A 23,254-nucleotide genomic window follows, 5' to 3' on the forward strand; every position below is an offset into this window, starting at 1 on the left:
GAACTGTTAGCAGTTTAACAAACATTAGCAGTAAAATGTCACATTCATCACCTGCAGTCAAACTCTAGTTAGCAGGCTGAGCGAGGCTAATGGATGACAGCTTAGCTAGCTACCTGCTGCTAGCTCGGACTCGTTGAACAAAGGCGATGTGGACTGAAAGTTTCATCTATAATCCACATTAACTTGGTTCTGTTCAACGGAAACCGCATCCAAAAGGTTCTGCTTTACTATGAGCGCATTTCGACTTTGACACAGAGCAAAGAACTGTTTATAATAAGTTGTAATAGTAGCTGTGTGGTCAGGAACGTGAGACATGATGAGCTCATGTCCCTCCTAGAATTGAAATGTAAATACAAAATGTTTTATGGTATAAAAATATCCTTTGTTACAAAATAGCAATAAAAACACAAGGCGTTAAAATGTTTCAATTATCCAGAGTTACTGAAACATTTTATTGCAGTTCCGTGGATTAAAAAAAATCCATAGTAATGAAATAACAGTGTTAGAACAGATAACAGCTGATATTCTTTATGTGTGCGTGCATCAGTGCATTGATCATGTAGAAAAGCCCCACTTACCAAATGTACCGGTCCAGCTAGCTTTATACTGTTGTTGGGGTTCGTATTAGTTATAGGTGCTGTTTGTATTCACATTCAGCAGAGTGCTTTTCACACCTAGTTTTAGTTTAACTATAATAACCCTAATATGCTGTTGGCGTTCTCGTCCACAGACTTTGCTGTTGTCCATCATCATGAATGTGTATATTGATCTCTGCCATTCACTCGGGTAAGTTCAAGTTTCCCAGCTTTCAGTTTAGAATCCAGCGTCGAGTCGTCCAAAAGCTGTGACAGAATGACAGAATATCCCCACGGGGGTCAAAACATACATAAAGCCTGATTGTTTTAGTCATTTTTCGGCTAAACCATTAATGTGCGCCTGCTGTCAGCTCCAGTTCTTCTAAAGTGACCCTTTAATGAGTCCTCTAGCAGAGCTGTGGTATTTGGTACGAGGGCACGTGTCAGTCAGCAGTGTACTTCACTCTGGCTTTCGCCTGGATGTAGAGGAAAGTTTACCTCGGGGCCCGCCCACTTCCCTTCACCTGTGCTGATTCTCCTTTAGTCACTGTTGCTCTTGTTCGCTGCAGAGTTCATTATGTATATCGCTTCATTCCTGCCATTCGGTCCCTGTTATGAAACACTTCCTGATTCTTCTTTGGACAGTTGTTTCAGAGCATGATCTAAACGAACCTTAATAATTCATGTGGAATCAGATGAAACGAAGAACTGAACAAAAACCTGTTTCCACTGTAATTCTACTGTAGACTCTACTATAAACTCTACTGTAGACTCTACTGTAGACTCTACTGTAGACTCTACTGTAGATTCTACTGTAGACTCTACTATAAACTCTACTGTAGACTCTACTGTAGATTCTACTGTAGATTCTACTGTAGACTCTACTGTAGACTCTACTGTAGATTCTACTGTAGACTCTACTGTAGATTCTACTGTAGATTCTACTGTAGACTCTACTGTAGACTCTACTGTAGATTCTACTGTAGACTCTACTATAAACTCTACTGTAGACTCTACTGTAGATTCTACTGTAGACTCTACTGTAGACTCTACTGTAGATTCTACTGTAGATTCTACTGTAGACTCTACTGTAGATTCTACTGTAGACTCTACTGTAGATTCTACTGTAGACTCTACTGTAGACTCTACTGTAGATTCTACTGTAGATTCTACTGTAGACTCTACTATAAACTCTACTGTAGACTCTACTGTAGACTCTACTGTAGATTCTACTGTAGACTCTACTATAAACTCTACTGTAGACTCTACTGTAGACTCTACTATAAACTCTACTGTAGACTCTACTGTAGACTCTACTATAAACTCTACTGTAGACTCTACTGTAGATTCTACTGTAGACTCTACTGTAGACTCTACTGTAGATTCTACTGTAGATTCTACTGTAGACTCTACTGTAGACTCTACTGTAGATTCTACTGTAGACTCTACTATAAACTCTACTGTAGACTCTACTGTAGATTCTACTGTAGACTCTACTGTAGACTCTACTGTAGATTCTACTTGCTCATGGCTTTGTGTTATTGAACATCAGCTGAGTGTCAGTAGGAGCCTGTGTCAGTGTGGGACGATATTCTGAGGTTTACATTGTGAGTTACAAATGAAGGGACAGTGCATGTAATGTTAAGAAATAACTAGTAATATTGTAACAAACTGCTTCCTATAATAATAATAAGTGTGTTTCTTTTTAAGAAATCATTTGTTTAGTATTGAAGAGCACTGCTTATTGTGAAGTCCTGAGCTGTGTTATTCTCTGTGTACGGGGATGATTTGGTTCCTGTGTAAACTCTGTTTAGTGTTGTGCGTTTCCCTGAGCTTCGTCTTGTGTGTTTGCCTGACTCCGTGTCGCCCGTGTGTGTCGCTCGCCCCTCCGTCTGTCTCGTCTCCATGTTTGGATTCCCTCTCTCTCCCTCCCGTGTTGCTCTCCTGGTGTTTCTTGTCGTCTCGTTGCCTCCCTGTTTTATCCCTAATGTTATGTCAGGTGTGTGAGTCTTAGGCCCGCGTCTCTGTGCTTCCTGTTTTACTTTGACAGTCTTGCGTCCCGTGTTCAGTGTGTTCTGTTTTGTTCCCCTCTGCCTCATCGCCCCTAATTTGTCTCAGCTGTGTCCACTTCCCTCATCACCTCCTGTCTGTATATACTGGCTGTGTCCCAATTCAGGGTCTGCACGCTTGAAGTACGCGCAGTACGCACGGTTCGTACTATAAGTACGAGAAGTGCGGAAGTGAGAGGCGTGTGAAATGGGACGGTCTGGCCTCCGTCGCGCTGTTCAGGTTGCCTAGCAACCATGATACTAACCGCGAGAAACGTTACATACAGCTTTGTGTGACAGAAATGAAGGAGAAAATGTTTTGTTTGTCTTTCATTTTTGTCATGACATCACTGTGATTAGTTGAGTATCTGAGGCTGAGACCACGGGACTGTAAACATGATTGTTGGGCTTCATTTCTGTGCTGAACAGTCATTTAAGATTAGTTAGTAAATAACAATTAGCTCATGTTGTTCATGAGACTAAAGTCATCTCACTGTGGTGATGTAAATATAATATGGCCAATATTATATTATTGTCAGATTATTATGATATATATATATATTACAGCAGTGAGCTTGAATTCTGGGTCAAAGATTCAAGTTGCAGTTATTTATATTTCCTATCACCTTAAATCTTCAGTCAAGGACGAGTATCTTTGACAGTGCATATATAGATGTATTATATATAAGAGACAAATATTGTTCATTTAATATGTTGGCATTACTAAATTTGGCTCAATGCTTACATATATGTATAAAAGCAAATGTAGGAGCTGTGATAACTGTGTCTGATAGAATGAAGAGTAGACTGATATATGAAATATTCCTTTATTGGGTGAGAAAATCAGACCATGTCATAACTGCTGTAAGTCACACAGAATAGATATCAGAGCCTTAAACAGGCTGACGTCTGCTAAATGGGTCAAACTGGGCAGAAAGTCTACAAACACATAACATCCTTATAGAATATGATGTAACACTATAGATCAACTTAGCTCAGAATATATAAAGCATATAAACAATTACAGCAATATGATGCAACAAACACAGCAGCTACTGATCCAAAATACTCAAAGCTTCATAGAACTGGAACCAACATTTATTTTAGCTCCATTCTGCTGCTGATACAGACTTTAGGTTTCTGAACATTAAACTTGTTGCTGCCTTTCATAGTGTGTAGCTTGAAGGCCCTGAGTACTCTGAGTACTTTCTCTCACACTGGAAACACTGGGATGATCACATTATTTGAACATTACCTAATAAGACTGATTCAGCACAGACAGTTATGTTAAACTTTCCTAGCAGTCCTTCACAAACAGGGAACAGTCTGTCTATTCTCTCCATCTGTCAGCTGCTGCTGGCTCTTCCTCCTCCTCTTCCTCACACACTGCTGAGTTTGTCCTGGTGGATCATCAGGGCTGCAAAGCCTCACAGATGATGTGCAGCAGTGTGTCCCTCAGTCTGTCCTCACTCTGGACACTTGCAGTCGTCACACATGGAAATCAAATGTGTGATAAGCAGCAGGATTCAAACACAAGTGTAACTTATAAACACATGTTCATACTTTTATTACACAATCAGAGAGAAAGAAACAGAGAGAGAGTGCAGGACAGACAGGTGACAGTCTCAGGTGTACACACTGCTACACAACAGCACAGAGAAGCAGGATTTAGTGTTTGTGTTATTACGAGTGTAAACAAGAAGAGTTCCAGATGGTGCAGTGGACACATGTGTGACTGCTGTGATTAAAGCATCTTTCTTTCAGCTTAACGAGTGAACCGTCAGCTCGTTCAAACACACGTTAAAGTGCGTTTGGCTCGACACCACCGAACAGAGGCAGCAATATAACACAGCTAACATTAACAGTGCAGTGAATCCTGCTTGTGCCGTGATGTTCAGGACTGCAAACCGAGCAGCATCACTGACTTTCAGCCTGTTGTGTTTGTGGATATATGACTGACTTTAATTATCCATAAATCATCAGATTCTCTGTAAGATTAAGGTCGACTATATATATATGTAGGGGCTTTAAAACCAAGTAAACACTGAAAGTACAAACATCACTAATGTCGCACAACTCTGCCAACATGTGGCCAACAGTAATGTTTTAATTTTCTTCATTATTAAACATTCGCACATAAATAAGTGACGTCATATTCAGTACTTACTTTTCACAGTTCACTCTTCTGCCGCTCCCTTCTGCCGTATTTTGCAGCAAAATTATCCACACCCACCGCCGCACTATGAACTGTGGGATATATGGGACCACGAAGCGTGCACCGGACCACGCTTGATATTTGGGGAACTCGACGGCGCATTTGGAGTATGCGTTTGAAGTACACTTCGAATTGGGACAGCCGTCGTCGCGTGGCGGTGACGTAACCGCACTTGAAATGCGTACTTCAAGCGTGCAGACCCTGAATTGGGACACAGCCACTGTGTGAGTTTTCCGTGACCTTTGTCATCGTGTCCATGGTTCCTCCGTGTCTCTTCTTTTTCCCGCTGGTGTTTCCGAGGTTTTTCTAGTGTTCCAGGCTTTTACTTTATGTCCTTAGTTCTTCCAGTTCAGCCGTTCCTCTGTTTAGTTTATTTATGCATTTTTCCCCGTTTGGTGTGTCTGCCTTAATAAACGGGACGTCTTTCGTTTATTTTTCCTGTTTTCCTGGTGTGGATTTGGGTCCTCACATAAACAGTCCAGACGATCTGCAAGTTGTGACAGTTGGTTGCGTTTCTAAACTCAGCATCAATAATGATGACATTATTCTAAATGTAGGATTTCTAGTTAAACCTTAAGACTACCATTAGTCACTGTGCAAGTATACTGCTTTATATAAATGCAGATAAGTGTAATAGTTAAATTAAGTGAGGAATATCCTGCACCACAGTGTGAGTCTTAGTGTCCATGTGGAACAACGTAACTTAAAGCAGCATTTACCAAACTGTAACTGTAACACTCCATCCACCCTGCCAATGCTGATGCACAGATAAATAAGTACTTGATGGCTGTTCAGAAGTAGGCGTTTAAACTGCATAGAAACATGTTTTTAGGTTTATCAGCTGCGCTCTAAGTCAGAACACAGAGACAGGGTCAAAGTCTTTATTGCAAAGCAGCCCAGAGGATATTGTAAGAATATGCTGGGACTGTGGAGTGAGCAAAGCTGGGTGGTATATGGTCTGGTACTTATCTACTTACGTTAGAGGGTGGTAGCTGCAGGGATAAGGTACAGGAAAGAGTTATACCTACACTTATATCTATTATGGCCACTTCTGCAGGCTTCCCGGGTGGTTAGCATCTTTGCTACATGCTGCCACACGCCTCAGGAATGACCACGCTCGTCGCAAGAAGGTCTTCCGTCTTCTGCAGAGGAAACTGGTGTGTACTTTAGTAGCAACACGTAGATGTCTTTACAGTACTGCGTTCTCTTACCACAGAACAACAGCACAGTATATGCTAGTGTTTGACGGGGATCCCATATATGCACATAAGAAGAGGGGCCTGGGAATCGATCTCAGCATTGCAGAGAGTTGACTGAACCCCTTCTGTTCAAGCATGGTTGTCCACAGTGGACACAGAGAAGACAGAAAGAGGAGTAAAAAAAGCCATGTCTGTCTACAATGGAAACATTTACATTCTTCAAAGAGTGACCTTTGACCTTTAGATGCAGATGTACAGCTTCTATGTTATTATTATTAGAATTCATTTTTAGTCTGACGGACATATTGAGTAATGTTAGAAATACAATTGATTGCTTTCAAATTCAAATGTCTCCTGGGTCATTATTTTAACCAGACAACAGGCTGGTCTTCACAGTCTTGAGCAGGTGAGGTCCTGGAGCCTAGAACAGGTGTGCCCACAGGAGGCGGAGATAAGAGTCACTGAAACATTCAAAGAACAATTGGTGGATTAGTCAGTTACCAAAATAATCTTTACCTGCAGGCATAGCTTCCAGTAAACTCCAATGTTGAGGACTTTCTCCTCACTGTGCAAAGCAAACTTTTATTGTTTGAGTCTGCCCTGGTGAACTTTCTGTTTCTATCCACTGAGCTGATGTGAACAGTGAAGGCTTCTACTACTCTACATCCACCTATCTGTGCCAGTGGCTTGGTGCTGTACTTTCCAGGTAAAGGTTGGCTACGATGGGTGACACCGGGGAGCCATGGCACATGTTTGTGTCTGTACTGTTTTGTTCAGCTCATTAATGACAATAAGCAAGGTTTTCTCCCAGTGGTTACAGCACTCCCCAAAGCTTTGTGCCATCAGAAAATCTCCTGCAGACATTCATGTAGAGATGTTTCAGTCATGACAGACTAATACTCACACTGAGTCCTCAGATATTCCAAAGCCAGGCAGGATATATAACCATTAGAAGAAGCTGAAGGAGTCTTCTGCAGAGGACAAAGTGTGGACTTCATTTCATCACGATTCAATTCAGGACAAGGAAATGAGAGACTGAGACTGGGTGATGAGTGGTAACTGCTCACAAACTGGTCTTCTGTGTTTACAGGTGGTCCCTGTCATGAAATACATTGTATTATTCTATCATCTTTATCATATAACTCCTGTCACCCCCGTCCTAGTTTTTTAACAAGGTTGGCGTGAAGGAGGGGGATCAGTGTCAGCCTACCTACGTCTACCCTAAAGAGGTGAAGATGTTGATACGGTCTGCCTTTCCAGAGGACATCTGTGACTATCCAGATCCCTGCCATGATAAGGTGAGTGTAAACCATTCTTCATTGCCTAAATGCTCTATCACCAAAGACAGGTTTGTTTTCCCCCAAAAGTTGGTTCTGTTCTTGTGGACGAGGAGTTTTCAGCACTCATCTAAGTGACGTCTTCAGTCTCAGCTGACTGCTGGTTTCCAGCCTTATAAACATCTACGTTTGCATAATGAGCTAAACTGGCACCACTGGGTCGTGAGCAATGTTCCCTCTAAGCTGCGCGCGTGCGCAATTGTGCACTGCTGGCACGGTCTCTGCGCACAGAAAATCTCTGTAGCGCACAAAAATAAAAAATCTAACCTGAATTGAAATGAAAATAAATACGTTAGCAGTTGATTCTGTTTTGTAGTGTGAGTCAGTAAGTGAGCGGTGACTGGCTGCTCCAGCCAATGATGCGATTCACATTCGTATATGCACAGCTCATCAACGTGGTTGACAGCGTCCTTAAATGCTGCTCATGTTTAGCTAACAAAGGGGTGTGGCCGATGTGGAGTGCTGCTTATGTTGAACCTTTAAAATAATGGCAAAACGAACGGGCAGTGGCACACAGTGGCCAAAGTAAAAAAGAAATGCGACTCTTTTAAGATGGAATGGCTGTCAGAATATGTGCAAACAGGAGAAAAAACTGTGAAACTGGGAGAGATTTTTTCTTTTTTGAGCGAGAAAGGTCTGGTCTGCAAAATATGTTGCGAAGCTAAAATCGCAAGCGAGTTTTCGGAGGGAAAAGTGTGGACAGAATGGAAGCTGGAATACCTCAAGCGCCACATTCAACAGAAAAGTCATTTGAAAGCAGCTGGAATTGTGAGAAGATGTACGATGGGAATGGGGATCGGTACGTTGTTGGGAGAGAGCGCCAAAGACCGAGAGAAGAGGAACGAGCTGTCACTCAGAAAGAAATCCAACCCCGAAGAAGTTAAAGTTCTCATCGACAAGATTCTACCAGCCTTCAAAATGAATTCTTCTCTGCTGTCGGTTCAACAAATTGACCATCACATGGCAAAGTATGTGAGTGTACCAGAAAGCTGGCGAAGCAAAGATGGTTTGTGAATGTTTGTGAATTCAATCAATGAAGTAGTGCAGAATGAGACAATGTGTGAAGTTAAAAATGCACCTCGGCACACCCTGATCATAGGTGAGAGCACAGACGTAACAGTGCACAAAATGCTAGTCCTGTATATTAAATCCAGGAAGGAAAATAACGTCAACCATAAAACTGTTTGGTGGCATCATCCAGCTGACCACATGCACGGCATGAACTAGACATGCAGAGAATTAGGGCTGGGCGATATGGCCTAAAATTCATATCGCGATATAATTTGAAGCATGTGCGGTAACGATATATATCACGATATATTCTGTTCTTCTGTATAACGTATTTTCCAAACTTAAAATCCTTTAATTTTCTCAAAAATCGAGAGTGTGCCTTATGTATGAATTCTGGTTGTGCTTACTGACCTCGAACCGATTTGGGCAGAAATCTGTTAAAAATGTTTTAAGTTTAAAAATGTTGGTAAGCTGCACTGCTTGATGGATGTCAGAGCATTACGGCTGCCGTAGGGAGGAGCTTCACGGAGTAATCTGGGTCCTAAACTCCGTCTGCTTCAGGTCCCAAAGTCAAACAAACACTGAGAGTTAAAAACAGTCTAAATTCTTTCATCTTTAATAAAATCATCAGCGTTGCTGCTTTACCAGGTGTAACAATTAAGTTTAACATCCATGAAAACAGATTTATTAAATGTAACGGAGTTAGAAGTTAACAGGAAGTTAGCTCGCTAGTTTCCACCTAAACATTTCCTACCATGTTCTGACAGAGAGATTTGAAACAAATTCAAACGTACAGCTCTGCTATCACTTCCAACATAAATGAAGACAGAAAACTAAACAGCAGTGGTGTTTGCAGGGTTACTGACGTTGGGCTAGCTGGTATATAATGTTGTGCTACGTGATTGCTAGCGACACAGCTATGTTAGCATAACATTAGCACAGTGAAGCAGGAGGATGAACGCCAACTTTTTTTCGATAAAAGTTAACGTGAGGGATTCTGGTGGTCAGGGACAAATGCAATCACATAGCAGGATGCTGTACACGGGCCAAACTTCAGTCAGGAGAACAACTGAGGTTATTCATCCACAATACGAGATTAGTTATTAATATACTGCGACAACATGGGAACAGAGCAGCTGCGAGAGAATCCAACATTAATGAATCAATGTTAGGGAAGTGGAGGAAGCGCAGTTTTTGGCTTTCCCCATATTTCAAAGGTGCTTCATCTCTTTGCTGTGACTGTCAGCATAATTTGCAGTGATAATGGTTGTAGCCACTGCGATGCTTTCGACCAAAACAGGTGCAGCTTGATGACATCATCAACATGCGCTATCGCGATAGAGCGGTATAGTCAAAATCTCTATTGTTGGCCAAATTTATATAGTTTCTATCGTATATCGTTTCTATCGCCCAGCCCTACAGAGAATGGTGATGCTGACCTCCGATGGTGCCTCAGTAATGCGAGGAAAGCACAACAGAGTTGCAGCTTTATTAAAGCGGAAAATACCACACTTAACTGAACAACACTGTGTGGCCCATAGAGAGGACTTGGGCATTGATGATGCGTGGAAAGATGTACCTTTGATGTGTGATGTGGGAACTCTTCTTAGAACAGTTTACTCCACTTTCTCTAGATCCACTGTAAAGAGGGGAAAACGGGAAGACCTAGAAATGTTCTTGATGAGGATGCACTGTCATTCAGGCCTCTGAGTGAAGTGCGATGGCTGTCACGTCACTGAGCTGTGAATGCTGAGGAACTACACTGTGCTGGAAGAATACTGCAAGAGAGAATCCAGTGATAACAGAGATCCAGTGGCAAATTACTGTTACAAAAAGCTAACCGATTCAAACTTCAAGGTTACTCTCACCGCTCTGGGAGATGTTTTGGGTGAGCTGGCACACCTGTGTCTTTCTTTTCAAAGATGCAACCTGACTGAAGGGCACTGCTTGGCAAGAGCAAAGATTGAGAAGTTGCGTTCCCAATACTTGACAGAGGAAAAGGATGTTAAGTGGAGTGACCGTGTCATAGAGGCGATGAGGGCCTTATCTGCTGATGGCAGGAATACCAGTGAGATTACTCGTGTTATTCGTAAGCTTTGTGATCACTTGGATTTTCCAGAGGATGAATTATAGGAGTGGTCTGCACTTGACATTGAGGCATTGACCTCAGACATCAGGTTTGAGTATGGAGCAGCAGACATTGCCACGCTGGCAAAGAAGTATGAGGCCATTCTCCACCCTCCACATTCAGTGGAGGTCATAAACAGTGAATATTCTGATTTCAAGTACATACTGAGGCACAAACTTAAACATGGGTCAATCAGCACATTCTCAGATATGGAGGCTGCAACGCTAAAATGTGAGGAGCTAAAACACATCTCGCAGCTTGTGGATATTTGTGCTATATTTCAAGCATTCAGTGCAGATTGCCAAAGAGGCTTTAGTTTAATGAATCGTCTCAAAGCAGCATCCAGAAATCGTCTTGAGGCGGAGCATTTGGACCAGCTGATGCGCATAAAGTCAAAGCTGCAAGCAGACGAGGCCATCAACCTGGACGACGTGAGAAGGACAGACGGGAAAAATAAGGTGAAATTTAAGCTCTTAATCAGTTTTCTGCTCATCTAGTGTCATTTATTGAGTTTTCATTTATGGATATTGATCATTAAATACTGTCACCAGTTTGAGTATTAGAAAAATGCATATAATCATTATATACTGACAGACAAAGAGTTACAGGACAGTAGGACTGTCTCCCAGACCGCAGTAGGACAGGAGCTTCACAGACTGGCTCATCATAACACAAGTCAGAGCTTTATAATAAAAATGTTAAGTTTCAAAATTGGAGTTTATAGTAGGCTTGATTTGGTTGGCCGTTCATGTTTTGCCATAGTTCAAATATTCATACTTCCAATAGCGTTGACATAGTGCACAGGTCATTAAAAAAGATTTTTGTAATTGTCACTGTAAGTGGGCTAAAGCTCTTAATTAAAGGGATTCTAACAGAAATGTAAATGCTGTAATTTGATTATTTTTATAAACCATGTAACTTCGATGGATGCGATGCTGTCGTCACCACAGTGCACACGTCTGATGTCGCTCACAGTGGTCCAGGGGGCCGCTCAGGGAGTCTGTGAGTTTGCTCACACACGTGAAAAATTAGAGGGAACATTGGTCGTGAGGTCAGTTTCATGATCAATAAGATCATTAATGATTGTATAACCATCTGTGAAGACAGGAGGCAGCTTTACACACAAACTGTCTGAACCTACAGCGCAGTTCTGAGGTGGCGTGCCAACATCCTCTCACATCAATAGGTCACATGACATGGCTTCACCTGAACCCTCTGCTTATAATGACCACACCTTTTTTCAAACCTTGGCTTGTGTGATGAGTCATGTGATCAATAGTGGCTCAGTGACCCAGGTGTTGAAAGTGTAGTAACCTGCAGTAGAGTTCAAACAGCTGTGAGTTGGAAGTGAAGAAGCTTTTCAGATGAGAGGTGAAACGTCTTCAAGAAACTTTTCTTTCCAAGCTCCAGTTTTCACAACAGTAACCTTTGTTCAGATCGTGTGCCATCACTGATCTTAGAAATGTTTGTGATGTACGTATGCTGCTGTATGACAGATGGCTGTTACTGTCTCCCTGTGGTTACAATTCCCCACTATAGTGACGTCTGAATGTGTTTCTGCAGGTGGTGTACATCACTGTGGAGGATCTGCACAAAGTTAAAATCATGTGATGTCTCTCATTTCCTCTTTTTGAGTTTGCACTGAAAGTTAGAGACTGGAGCAGAATGTTTGTGGATGGTGGGAAGATTAGTTCTGTGCGCTGTTACGTTTATTGCCAACATTTGTACGGTGCTGTTCAACATTAATAGCATTTTCTGCCACACAGTGTGTACTGATTGTTATATGTGCCACCTTTCTCAGGTCTGCATGTTCTGAGCTGCTCATGTGGTTCATGGGTGACAACTACAAGGACTGTATATAAAAGATGGATACAGCTACACTGGAGTCATCGATTGATTACTGCGCTCTTTTTTGAAGCTTTATTGACACCATGTGTTATTTTCATATGTGGATAGAAAGCCATCCTGGTGAGGACATCCCTGCTCATGTGGACGTAGCAGAGAAACTGAAAAAGCTACGTCCACATGAACAGCATCAACTTTGTGGGATTTGGACAGAAGGTGTCACAATACTGAATCGTTGGTGCATGCATGAAGCACAAAGAACAACAAACTGTACCGATGCATGCAGTAAGAAAGCTCACACGACCAATACAGCTGCCGTGTTCGTGCAGTGAGGAGATGCCACGCTGTGTTTATACTGAGCGGAGGAGGGGAGACTGGCTTTGGTGCTCTTTGATTGGCTCATCATCACCAATGGAACCAATGAGAAAACTTTTCTCCAGTGAGGCATGATTTAACCCCGCCTTCTCCACTGCCACAGACAAACCCTGCCATGAGCGCTCTACTCAGGTTACCTGCAGCTGCTTTTTTAATCCAGCAGATGTCACTATTATACAACACACTAACACAGTGTTGCCACGGTAAGGGGAATGTGCCACACACTTCACGAGGAATCAGATCACTAATGCTAAAATATAAGCTAAGGTAAGAAAGCCTGGTTTGCAAGCTGCATCCACACAGCATGTACACTTTTAGACCACGTTCAGTGAGTCAGACAGCAGAGGTGCTGCAGAGCAGACAGTGAACACTGCAGATAAGGGAGGAGGAAAGAAAAGAAAGGGAAATATTTCTCCAAATAAATACATCCACTTTCTTCCTTACATCCTATCCAGTCTGTCATAGAGCCAGCACATACAGACAGGCATCATTCACACTGATGAGCAGTAGAATCCCATGGATGTTTCTGGACTGTGGGAGGAAGTTGGAGGACCTGGAGAGGAGAACCTACATAGAAGTGTGGAGAACGCAGCAACAAAGAGACCCCCAGCAGGACTCTCCTGGCGTGGAACGACAGTACTAGTCACTGTTCATACATCAGAAGGATTGTATGCTATGTGCCTCTATTCAGACTTTTGAAATTTTGTACAGTTGCTGAAATTTGTACTTTTTCTGTTGATAGAGTGACATTGGCTTTGAATGGAGAGACCTACCTCTCTCAGTTTTCTGGTCGCTCCTTTAGGCAGACACCCGTATATTCCCCTACAGCTTTTACAGTTATTATCATAAATGTCACACAAAAATCTATCAAATTCCTCCCCATTCATGGCTATCAGAGAGCTGGAGGCAGGTTAAAGTGTGAGGCACACAAAAGCTCTTGAACCTGCCGCTGTGACCGTAATCTTCACCCCACAGCCATCATTTCACCCTCAAAATGTAGCTACGCTTGTCTTCTTTCTCAGAGCCTACAGATATACTGTATATTTTTGAAATGGAGCCCTTTGTTTCCATCCTCTGCTGCTTGTCCTTTTCAGGGTCGTGGGGGGTGGAGCCTATCCCAGCTGTCATAGGGCGAGAGGCAGGATACACCCTGGACTGGTCACCAGTCTAACACATAGACAACTATTCACGCCTGTGGGCGATTTAGAGTTTCAAATCAACCTGACCCCACTGACTGCATGACTGTGGGCTGTGGGAGGAAGCTGGAGAGAACCCACATAAGCACGGGGAGCACAAACTCCCCACAGAAAGACCCCGGCCGGGTGGTGGAAGCGAACCGTGCTGCCCTGTAAGAAGTACATCTTTGATTATTGAATCCATTTACTTGTTTCTCTGTTTCAATATATATTTTCAAACAGAAATTCAATTCAAAACTGGTTTTTGAAACGAGTCCCAAACAGTTGATTGTGTTCATGTGGACGTGGTGTTCCTATCAGCTGCACAAAAACAGACTACGGCAAACCCTCAGGAAATTCAACATTGTTAAATCTTAAAAAAATAAAATAATGAAAAGTAATTTATATATGAAGCTAAAATTTAATAGCAATAAAATGTTCACCTTTGTGTGCATGTCAGAAACAGCTGAGCAGCAGGCTCGGCTGATGTGAGATGTCATGATCCTCGTCTGTGGATGTGGGAGTGTTTTTGTTTTCAGTGGTTACAGACACACTGACAGTTAGGCGAGTCATTTCATTCGATACAGTACTCTTAAGTGGCAGCCAACTTGGATCTTCTTTTAATACTCAGGGAGTTTTTGCTGTTCTTTATAACTATAGAATGTGCTGAGAGTGGGCAGTGAGACTATAATAAGTAATATAAATACTAGAACATGTACCAGTTTGCACTGAAGTGCAGACAGCTGCTTAATGTTTTCTTTATTCCAGCCCAGTTAATGTAGTCTGATGGTGCAGCTGGAATATGGCAGACACTTAGACTCACTGTTTCACATACAGAAAGAAACCGTTTACCTTTGCTGCTTTATATAAAATGTTTGAAGCCTTATAAACTGCAAATAAAAGGAGAAGCTGTTGTTGGCTTACTCTGTACATCAGGGGTCCCCAACTCCAGGCCTCGAGGGCCGGTGTCCTGCAGGTTTTAGATCTCACCCTGGGCCAACACACCTGAATCACATGATTAGTTCATCACCAGGCCTCTGGAGAACTTTAAAACGTGTGGAGGAGGTCATTTAGCCATTTGAATCAGCTGTGATGGATCACAGACACATCTAAAAACTGCAGGCCCTCGAGGCCTGGAGTTGGGGACCCCTGCTGTACAAGAAGGTGAGGCATTTTTAACTTGGTGCTGAATATCGCTGTGCTTAATGTGGAACCATTCCTGTGTACTCTGAGGACTAGGAAACTTCTGTGGCACCTCTGCTGAGGCATTTTTCATTACATGACCCAGAGTGGATAATCTCTTCAGTATTCCTACTGAGGAAATGTGAGAGAAAGTTACCATTTACATTTTTATGTACCACACCTTCTCCAACAGGAACCAAGGAAAATGACACATCTGCCTGTGTTTACAAATGTGAGCGCTACAGTACAGAGTTGCAGTTCATTTAACAGAAAATGCTTAGCAGACAAATTCTAAACTTAAAGTCAAACCACTATTTTTCAACTCATTGATGTGGAGGCTCTATGGAGAGCATCTCTGAGCAGTATCTCATTGATGACGATGAATGTGGTAAGGCGTCAGTGTTGTGCCTCGGTGTTGTGCACCATCTTCAGCTGGAGAGGTTCCTCCACTAAGCCCTTAAGCTTCTTAAGGCACACAGCTCCACTTAATTAGAGTAAATGAAAGACAGCACTTAAAATGTACGATTTTAGTGCAACAGTTTGGTTGGAATACTTCTGATTATTTTACAAAAGAGTTATCGTTATAACCGCCATATTTATTCCATCAGTTTGAAAGCCAACAGGCTTCTGTGGGTCTTGGCTCTGAACATGTAGTTTAAAGATTAAGTGAAGAGTTAGATCACAGAGCCAAAGCTTTGGCCTTCATTGGAGTTCATTGGTTCTCATTCATGAAATACTCTGATAGATGTATTTTAACCAGGTTTGATGTGAATATCTTTTTCTTCATTTGAAGAAAACCTGAGCAGTGTGACTCTGTTGTTCCAGTAGCACTTACACGTTCAAAAGAACGGTTTTGAACGTGGTTGGGTTGTTGAACTGCATAAGCAGCGCCATCACTGCTGAGGTGGGACGCAGTAAGACAGTCATTTGGAATTTCTTAAATGATCCTGAGGGTTATGGAACAAAAAAGTCAAGTGGAAGACCCAAAAACTGTCACCAGCACTGAGCTGGAGGATCCAGTTGGCTGCCCGTCGAGACACTGGACGATCCTCGACCCAAATTAAAACGTTGCTGGTGCCCACCGCAGCCCCATAACCATCAGATGGCATCTGAGACTGGAGGGTTATAAAAAAACATAAAACGTCTTCAAAGGCCTCGTCTCCTTGAACGCCACAGAACTGACCGTTTGGACCAAACATGGGACGCTGAAAGGTGGAAGAACGTTTTATTGTAATGAGAACAAATGTAACCTTGATGGTCCTGATGGTTTCCAACATTACTGGCATGACAAGCAGATCCAACCTTTTCTGCGCTCCACAGTGGAGGGGGCGCCATAATGGTCTGGGGTCTTTTTCCTTCAGTGGAACAACAGAGCTTCAGGAGGTGCAGGGGCATCAAACGGCCGCTGGCTGTGTCCAGATGTTGCAGAGAGCATCCCTCATGACTGAGGGCCCTCGTCTGGGTTTTACAACAGAACAACGCTACAGTACACAATACCCGCAGGACAAGGGACTTCTTCCAGGAGAATAACATCACTCTTCTGGACTTCCTGCGTGTTCCCCTGATCTAAACCCAACTGAGAGCCTTTGGGGGTGAATAGCAAGGGAAGTTTACAAAAACGGACAGCAGTTCCAGGCAGTAGATCCCCTTCATGCGGCCATCTGTTCCCACTTGGAGAAATGTTCCCATCACCTCATGGAAACACATCAAGCATGCTGCAATACATTTTTGAAGTGATCAACAATAACGGTGGAGCTCCTCACGACTGAGCTCATGTTTGGATCTTTGATTTCTGTTTTAGGGGGTTTACGGGTTTTTTTTGGAGGTGTGGTCCTAAACTTATGATCAGCTGTAACAGCCTGTTTCAGTTTAAGCATTGTTTTCAATAAACTGCATGCTCAAAAAAAACGTTTTGTCTCACTCCCATTTCTTCTTGTTGCATGTTGAAGCTCTACTTGGAACCTTGTTAAGATCCAAACATGCAAAATAGGATTTTTTGCCATTTTTCAAATGGTCTTAAACTTTTGATGGGGACTGTATAAACCATCTGGAGCAGGGTTTGCAAACTCATTTTACATTGGAAGCATATCTAGCTGACTTTGATCATATGTGGGTCACACCAATGAAACTGCCCTTTCTGCCAGTGTTCAGAAGTTTAACGACACATTTAGTCCCTGAAATATCTTGTATACAAAATGAAGTGCTATTTTAACAGAAAGAAATCTGTCAGCACGACTCTTTGGCTATAGTTTTAAGAATTAAATGCGGAAAATGACAGAAACCTATGGCTTAATTACTTCTGTGTAGCATGAATGGCCATGCGGGAGGTCTTTATCAGTAGGAAAAGCTGTAAAACCTCTAAATTGCAGTTAAATTTTCTGTTTTCCTTCACATTTTCCAAAGCCATCCAGTCAGCGGGATTTAAGTCCTGCTGAACCGATTATGACCCCCGGGCCTTATGTTTGACACCCTGATCTTAGAGTGTCACACGCTGATTTGTGCCAATTTGTACTTTTATAGTTTTGAAAAGCAATTTATAGCAGACCCAACCAACAGACCATTGTGTCTACCATGCACAATCCCATGTCCTTGAGTTACGTGCAGAGATCACGAGCTTCTCTGTCTGAAACCGCAGCTCTGTATTTATAGCAGGGCTTCTTAGTGTCTTTCCTTGTTATTTAGAGATCAAGGTGTACCTGCTGCTTTGAGGCTGGACTAAGCTCTGGCTAATGTAGCGTAACCACAACCCTGAAACACTGCGAAACAGGAAGGATTGCTCTTTGCACTGTCTACGGTTATCTTGCTACAAGACTTTCTGTTAATGAAATCTGTGTGTGTAAAAGAAGAAAAGAAGGGGTGGAAGATCAAACAAAGACATTAACAAACACTAATTATGATCATGGACAAAGCAGAGGAGTTCAGGAGGGATCTTTGAAGATGTAGTACTGGGAAAGAGAAGAGCTTGGACACATGTATGTAAATGCTGGTGTTCGAAGTGTTAATGTATGTGAGCCACACCATGGGAGCTCTGCTGAGCTGGTTTGCTATTCGCGTTCGTGCTCTGATGCTGCACAGCGGTGGTGCACTGAAGAAATGGAGAGTAAGTGCAACCTTTGACCTTTAACAGAATGTAGTATGTGTGAGTGTGGACTAGCCTGATGCTTCAAACAGAAATGTTTTTACAAAGTAACAATGATATGGAGACATTTCATGCTTGAGGTTCTTCAAAGAGCTGACAGTGCAGACATGTATGAACAATAAGACTGCAGACTGTTCAAAGGTAGGTCTACTATGCAGAAAAGCATAAACATTACTGTGACCTCTGTCTTATCTGTAGCAGAGGCAAAGCAATATAAACAAGAAGAAGGTTGGCTAACATAAGCATTTGATCCTGATATTTGTTAAACTGACCTTAAGTGGCAGCAGACAAGATTCAAGATTATTTATTTGTCACCTGCATACGAGTACAACACACAGTGAAAGATAGCCTGACATGCTCCTCGACTGTGCAAAGAAGGAGAGAACCAGTACAACAGTCAGGAGCCTTCAGCTGCACTAGCTATTCATAAAATGACTCTCTCCATTTTCAGATGCACTTGTTTAAACTAGCTTGGTCAGTCTGATTGATGAGTTTTCAAGATGACCTTGAGTGTTTTGAATGGTGCCTAAAACAAAAAACAGGCTAATGTGCAAAGCTTTGCATAGCACAATGCTAGAACCTGAAATAAACAGATACACAAAACAAACGAGCATACTGTATACGATTTTGCACACAAAGAGAGGCTCCCTGAACCTAAACAGCTACACAGCAATGTGCAGCACCATGCAGGACCCTCTGGTATGTGTCTAGTTGGTCAGGGCTTCATCCTACAGCAGGATAATGACCCAAAGCATCAGTGCAAGCTGTGTCAGAACCACCTCAGGAACAAAGAACAGGGCGGTGAGCTTGAAAACATGGAGGTCCAGCACAGTCTCCAGACTTAAACCCCATCGAGCTGCTTTGGGATGAACTGGACAGAAGAGTGAAAGCAAAGCAACTACAAGGTCCACATTTATGGGAACTTGTGCTGCAGATATGGGAAGAATTTTGGCAGATATAACAGCTGAACACAGCCGTGTTTCTACAATAGAAATCAAATATTCGTCACAAAGGTGGCTACTCTGCTTAGACTGCTGCCCCCGCGACCCGGCCTCGGATAAAGCGGATGGAGATGGATGGATGGTGGCTACTTTGATGAGTTAATGAATTCTTTTTTTTGTTTCAACTCCAATTGGTTATTTGTACTATGCTTTCATTTCAGAGTGCAATGAGACATTAAACTGCATAGTTTTCAATAACAAACTGGACCGGTAGTGTATAAAATGATAGATATATGTCTGTGTGTGCTAAACTTGTTGGTTTGTTACTCAACCTCGTCTTCTTTAATGTCTCCACAGCCACGGGAAGCCCCTGACGACTCTCACAGCCTCTCTGCAGCAATGGACTCAGAGGAGAGGGGCTTTGGTACGGTTTCCCTGAAGTGGTGTGAGCAAAGCACAGGAGATGGGGAAACATTTGAGTACTTTGACTCCTGCTCATGGCACAGTGACATCCTGTCAGATTTTAGTGGAGAAGGAGAGGATTCTGTGGACGCTTTGCTGCGACTGGAGGATGCCTACATTTTTCGACAAACAATGGGAGTCAGCGTCTGCAGTGGGCACACTAAGGCTCGACGCAGAGAATCAGTATCAGCAAAGGACAGCCACCGAGATGTCACAGAGACTTATGTCAAACCATCTACTTACAGCATGAAAAAAGGACCAGAAAACTGTGTGGCACCAAATCTTCCTTTGAAACTCATCAAAAAAGACCTTTTTTCAGTTGAGATCCAACCCCATTTAAACACAGAGAAACTAAAAGAGCAGTGCAGTTTACAAACTGTTGTTACAGGCGGCACAGAGCCATGCAGTCTGCATATTCAAAAGCAACACAAAACGGAGACATTTGATGCAAAGGTAAACACTTCAGACACTCAAGTAGTGAAGTTGCTTGTACAACCTGAGGACAACAGTGGGGACAGACTGAATAGAGACTAGGAAACACAGGACAGTACTGTGGAGACACAGCAGCAGCATTGTGCACATGAAAACAAGACACATTCACAGATTTAAGAAGAAGAGAGAAGGCATGTGGAGTAAAATTAGAAACATGTAACGTTGAGCATGTAGAAGTACAAAATCCTGACCTGCTCAGCACTTATGTGTAAATAACACTTCCTCTTATTCTAAACAGGGAAAACATTTACAGGTTCAATCAGTGTCAAATACAATGTGGAAAAATGCACAGCGAAGACAAAACAGACTTACGTGAGAGTGATATAACATGCATGATAAAAACAAGGGTAATAATACCGATGCAGCAGTTCCTACCTTCAGAGATATCAGAAATATGCAAACCTGTGACAGTATTTCTACATCACCACACTCGCACAGAATCCAAACACCATAGAAGAACACGGCACAAAGACAGTTCATGCATCACAGAAGCTGATATATGCACCCAATCCATAATTAACTGTATTTGCACGTAAGGTGGATATTTGCTGTTCACAAACTCTGTTTGAAGAGATCCCCAGCAAGTAACTGTCAGAGAGCCACCCTTCGGTTTGTGCTACTGCACCAGAGCCCCAGGCTTGGGTGCTGGGTGGACTTTGAGTGTGTAAGCACTGCAATAGAGGCAATGATCTTGCATGATTTTTTTCTTCTATCCTTTTTCCATAGAGACCACAGCCTGCTTTCCTTCTGATACCTGCCCTCTAAGGTGTCTGTAGCCCCGTCAAGGTGGCTCTTCTATGTCGTGCTATACATTTATGGATGTTTGGTTTCTCCGATGTACAAGTCTAAGCACTCCTCACTGCACTGCAGAGCATACACTGTTGCTTAGTTTGCGTTTGGGAAATCTGTCCTGGCCAGTTGTTGCCTGAGTGTGTGGCTGGGTCTGATGTGCTCTGGGATGTCGTGCTTGGAGAAGATTCTCCCGAGTTTCTCTGACAAAGCTGCTACATAAGGGATGACAGTGTTGTTCCATTTGTCATTCTGTTTCTCACTAGTTGGTGTCCGACCTCCTTTCGTGTGCATCTTTGCACAGTTGGGGTTGTTGTGAAAATTCAGTGCATTTGCTCCAGGCCCAGGAGTGTCAACAGCGCCTGTACAACACAGGACTCAGGGAATTTTACTGGGAGAAAAAAATGCTTGTATTACTCCCTTCAAGTTCAAAGTTGCTCACCGAGTGGCAAGGACCCTTTGTGGTCACACGGTGAGTGGGCAACGTTGACTATGAAGTGGTACGGTCACACAGCTATATCACCTCAAAGTCCTAAAAGCATGGAGAGAGGCTGAAACTGCATCTCTGGTGAGCCTGGTTAAGGAGATATATGAGCTGGGGCCGGTGGTGCCAAATTCCACCACTGCTGCCTCCCTCCGTTGTAATAACCATTTTACACAGGCCCAGAGAGCAGGTGTTGCTGCACTGCAACAGTCGTTTGCTGATGTGTTCAGCAAACGGCTGATAAAAAGCTTTGTATGAGCACAGTGAGTGTTGCAAATACTGACTGGGGTTAGAAGTGGAGCTGAAACCCAGCTCGCAATGTTGGATCTGCTGCCTGCGTATTGTAGGATCTACCTTACTGTCAGGGCTCGGCCGTCACAGCCGAGTGACGGATGTTGCACAGTTCTTCAACTAATAATCTAAGGCGCTTGGACAGAAAGCAACTGGACTTCTTTAAGTTTCTTGAAGATGTGCTTTCTTCCATTTGTGCAATACTTTCTTTCCCGAGGTGGCCAAAGTGCTTGCACAAAAGGGGGTCATATGATTGTCTTTGTATTATTGTAGGGTCTTTAGCTTTCAACATAAAGTGCCTTGAGACAGCTGTTGTTATGATTTGGCGCTATATGAATAAAATGGAACTGAATTGAATTTAACTAGGGAGCCCACGACACATCCATGTTTTCATCTGTTGTATTATAAATATGTGATGGGGAGGCAGAGGTCTGGTGTGCAAATGTGATCGGGGTAAAGCTGGTTCTGTTTTGTAAAGAGATGTCTGCTGTAGTCATTTTCTGACAGTCTTCACTTGTACAATACCTAAAACCAAGGCAGTGAAAAGTGAGACTACAACAAAAGACACTATTCAAATACTCATGCAGGTGGGAGAGGCTTTTGAGGTTGTGTATTGGCTGCAAAGCAGTGATAGAAAATGTCTTTGAAACACTTTAATAATGAAAATAATCATTTAATAACCCAGGGATGACATATGCAAAGAAAAGAGAATTGGTCCAAGCATTAAACCCTGAGGGACTCCATAATTATTAGCCCCCTTATGAAAATGATGCATTTCTGAAGTATTTCCTAAGCACTGTTAAACAGAGTCACGAGTTTTTCACACACGCATGCACGCATGCAATTAATTAACTGTTTTTTTCATGCCAATATATATCACAAACACATGTATACAAATGAAGACCATGATAGCGTGCATGCAAGAAGTGGCAGAATGAGGAGCCCTAAAAAGTAGTCATCAAGATCCACTTATTTCCAAAGTGGATATTTTTTTAAACAAAAAGAAATACATTTATTTCACAAAAATCCCCAAACTGACAGGCCCTCCTGATGATAGTTGTGTGTCCTTTGGTGGGATTCAACCTGGGACCAGTCGATAAGCTTCCCTTTGGTCTTCTGGAGACAGCTGTTCACCAGGAAGGACGTGTGTTTTAGTTGTTGTGTTAGTAAAAAACACAACCTTCCAGGGATGGTTTTATAAGCAAAGGAATGACAGCAGCTGTTTAAAGCTATCTCCAACCCGATTATAGAGACTGATTGATACTGGAGAGGAGCCAGAGGTAGATGACAAGGAGAACCCCATTATAGAATTTCGGAGGAATAATATCCATTGGACATATGGATTGGAAATACAAACTTGGATAAAACTCAGACAACAGGGTAGTCTGAGGCACTTGGACAGGACATGGACATTGGATGACATGGCAGGAAAACCAGAAAGAGAGCAGAAGTAAGAAGTCTATTGATGAAAGAACTCAGGATTGTTCTTGGTGATTAAGCCAGAGAATCAGGATGTTCTCACATCTTTCAGTCGGTTGAACAAGATTAAAAACTCCTTCATGTTCT

General features: G+C 42.6%; 1 protein-coding gene across 5 annotated transcripts in view; it reads left to right on the forward strand.

Moving 5' to 3' along the window:
• The window catches only part of LOC309713883 (uncharacterized protein), a 30,480-nt gene that overhangs the window by 239 nt on the left and 6,987 nt on the right, over positions 1–23,254 (forward strand). For 2 of the 5 annotated variants that reach the window (XM_082545811.1, XM_082545810.1), the window contains exons 1-2: positions 7,366–8,346; positions 19,528–20,085. In XM_082545811.1, the coding sequence (XP_082401937.1) occupies positions 7,927–8,346; positions 19,528–20,085 (978 nt within the window). In that variant the 5' untranslated portion in view covers positions 7,366–7,926. Of the gene's footprint in view, positions 1–730; positions 787–5,895; positions 5,996–7,200; positions 7,336–7,365; positions 8,347–10,852; positions 10,972–12,076; positions 13,178–17,855; positions 18,191–19,527; positions 20,086–23,254 lie in introns of those variants that run through there. The other 3 variants (XR_014278722.1, XM_082545812.1, XM_082545813.1) reach the window with 3 other exon arrangements.

Source organism: Aulonocara stuartgranti, assembly GCF_965226115.1.
Source record: "Aulonocara stuartgranti genome assembly, chromosome: 9".
NCBI classification, from domain to species: Eukaryota; Metazoa; Chordata; class Actinopteri; order Cichliformes; family Cichlidae; genus Aulonocara; species Aulonocara stuartgranti.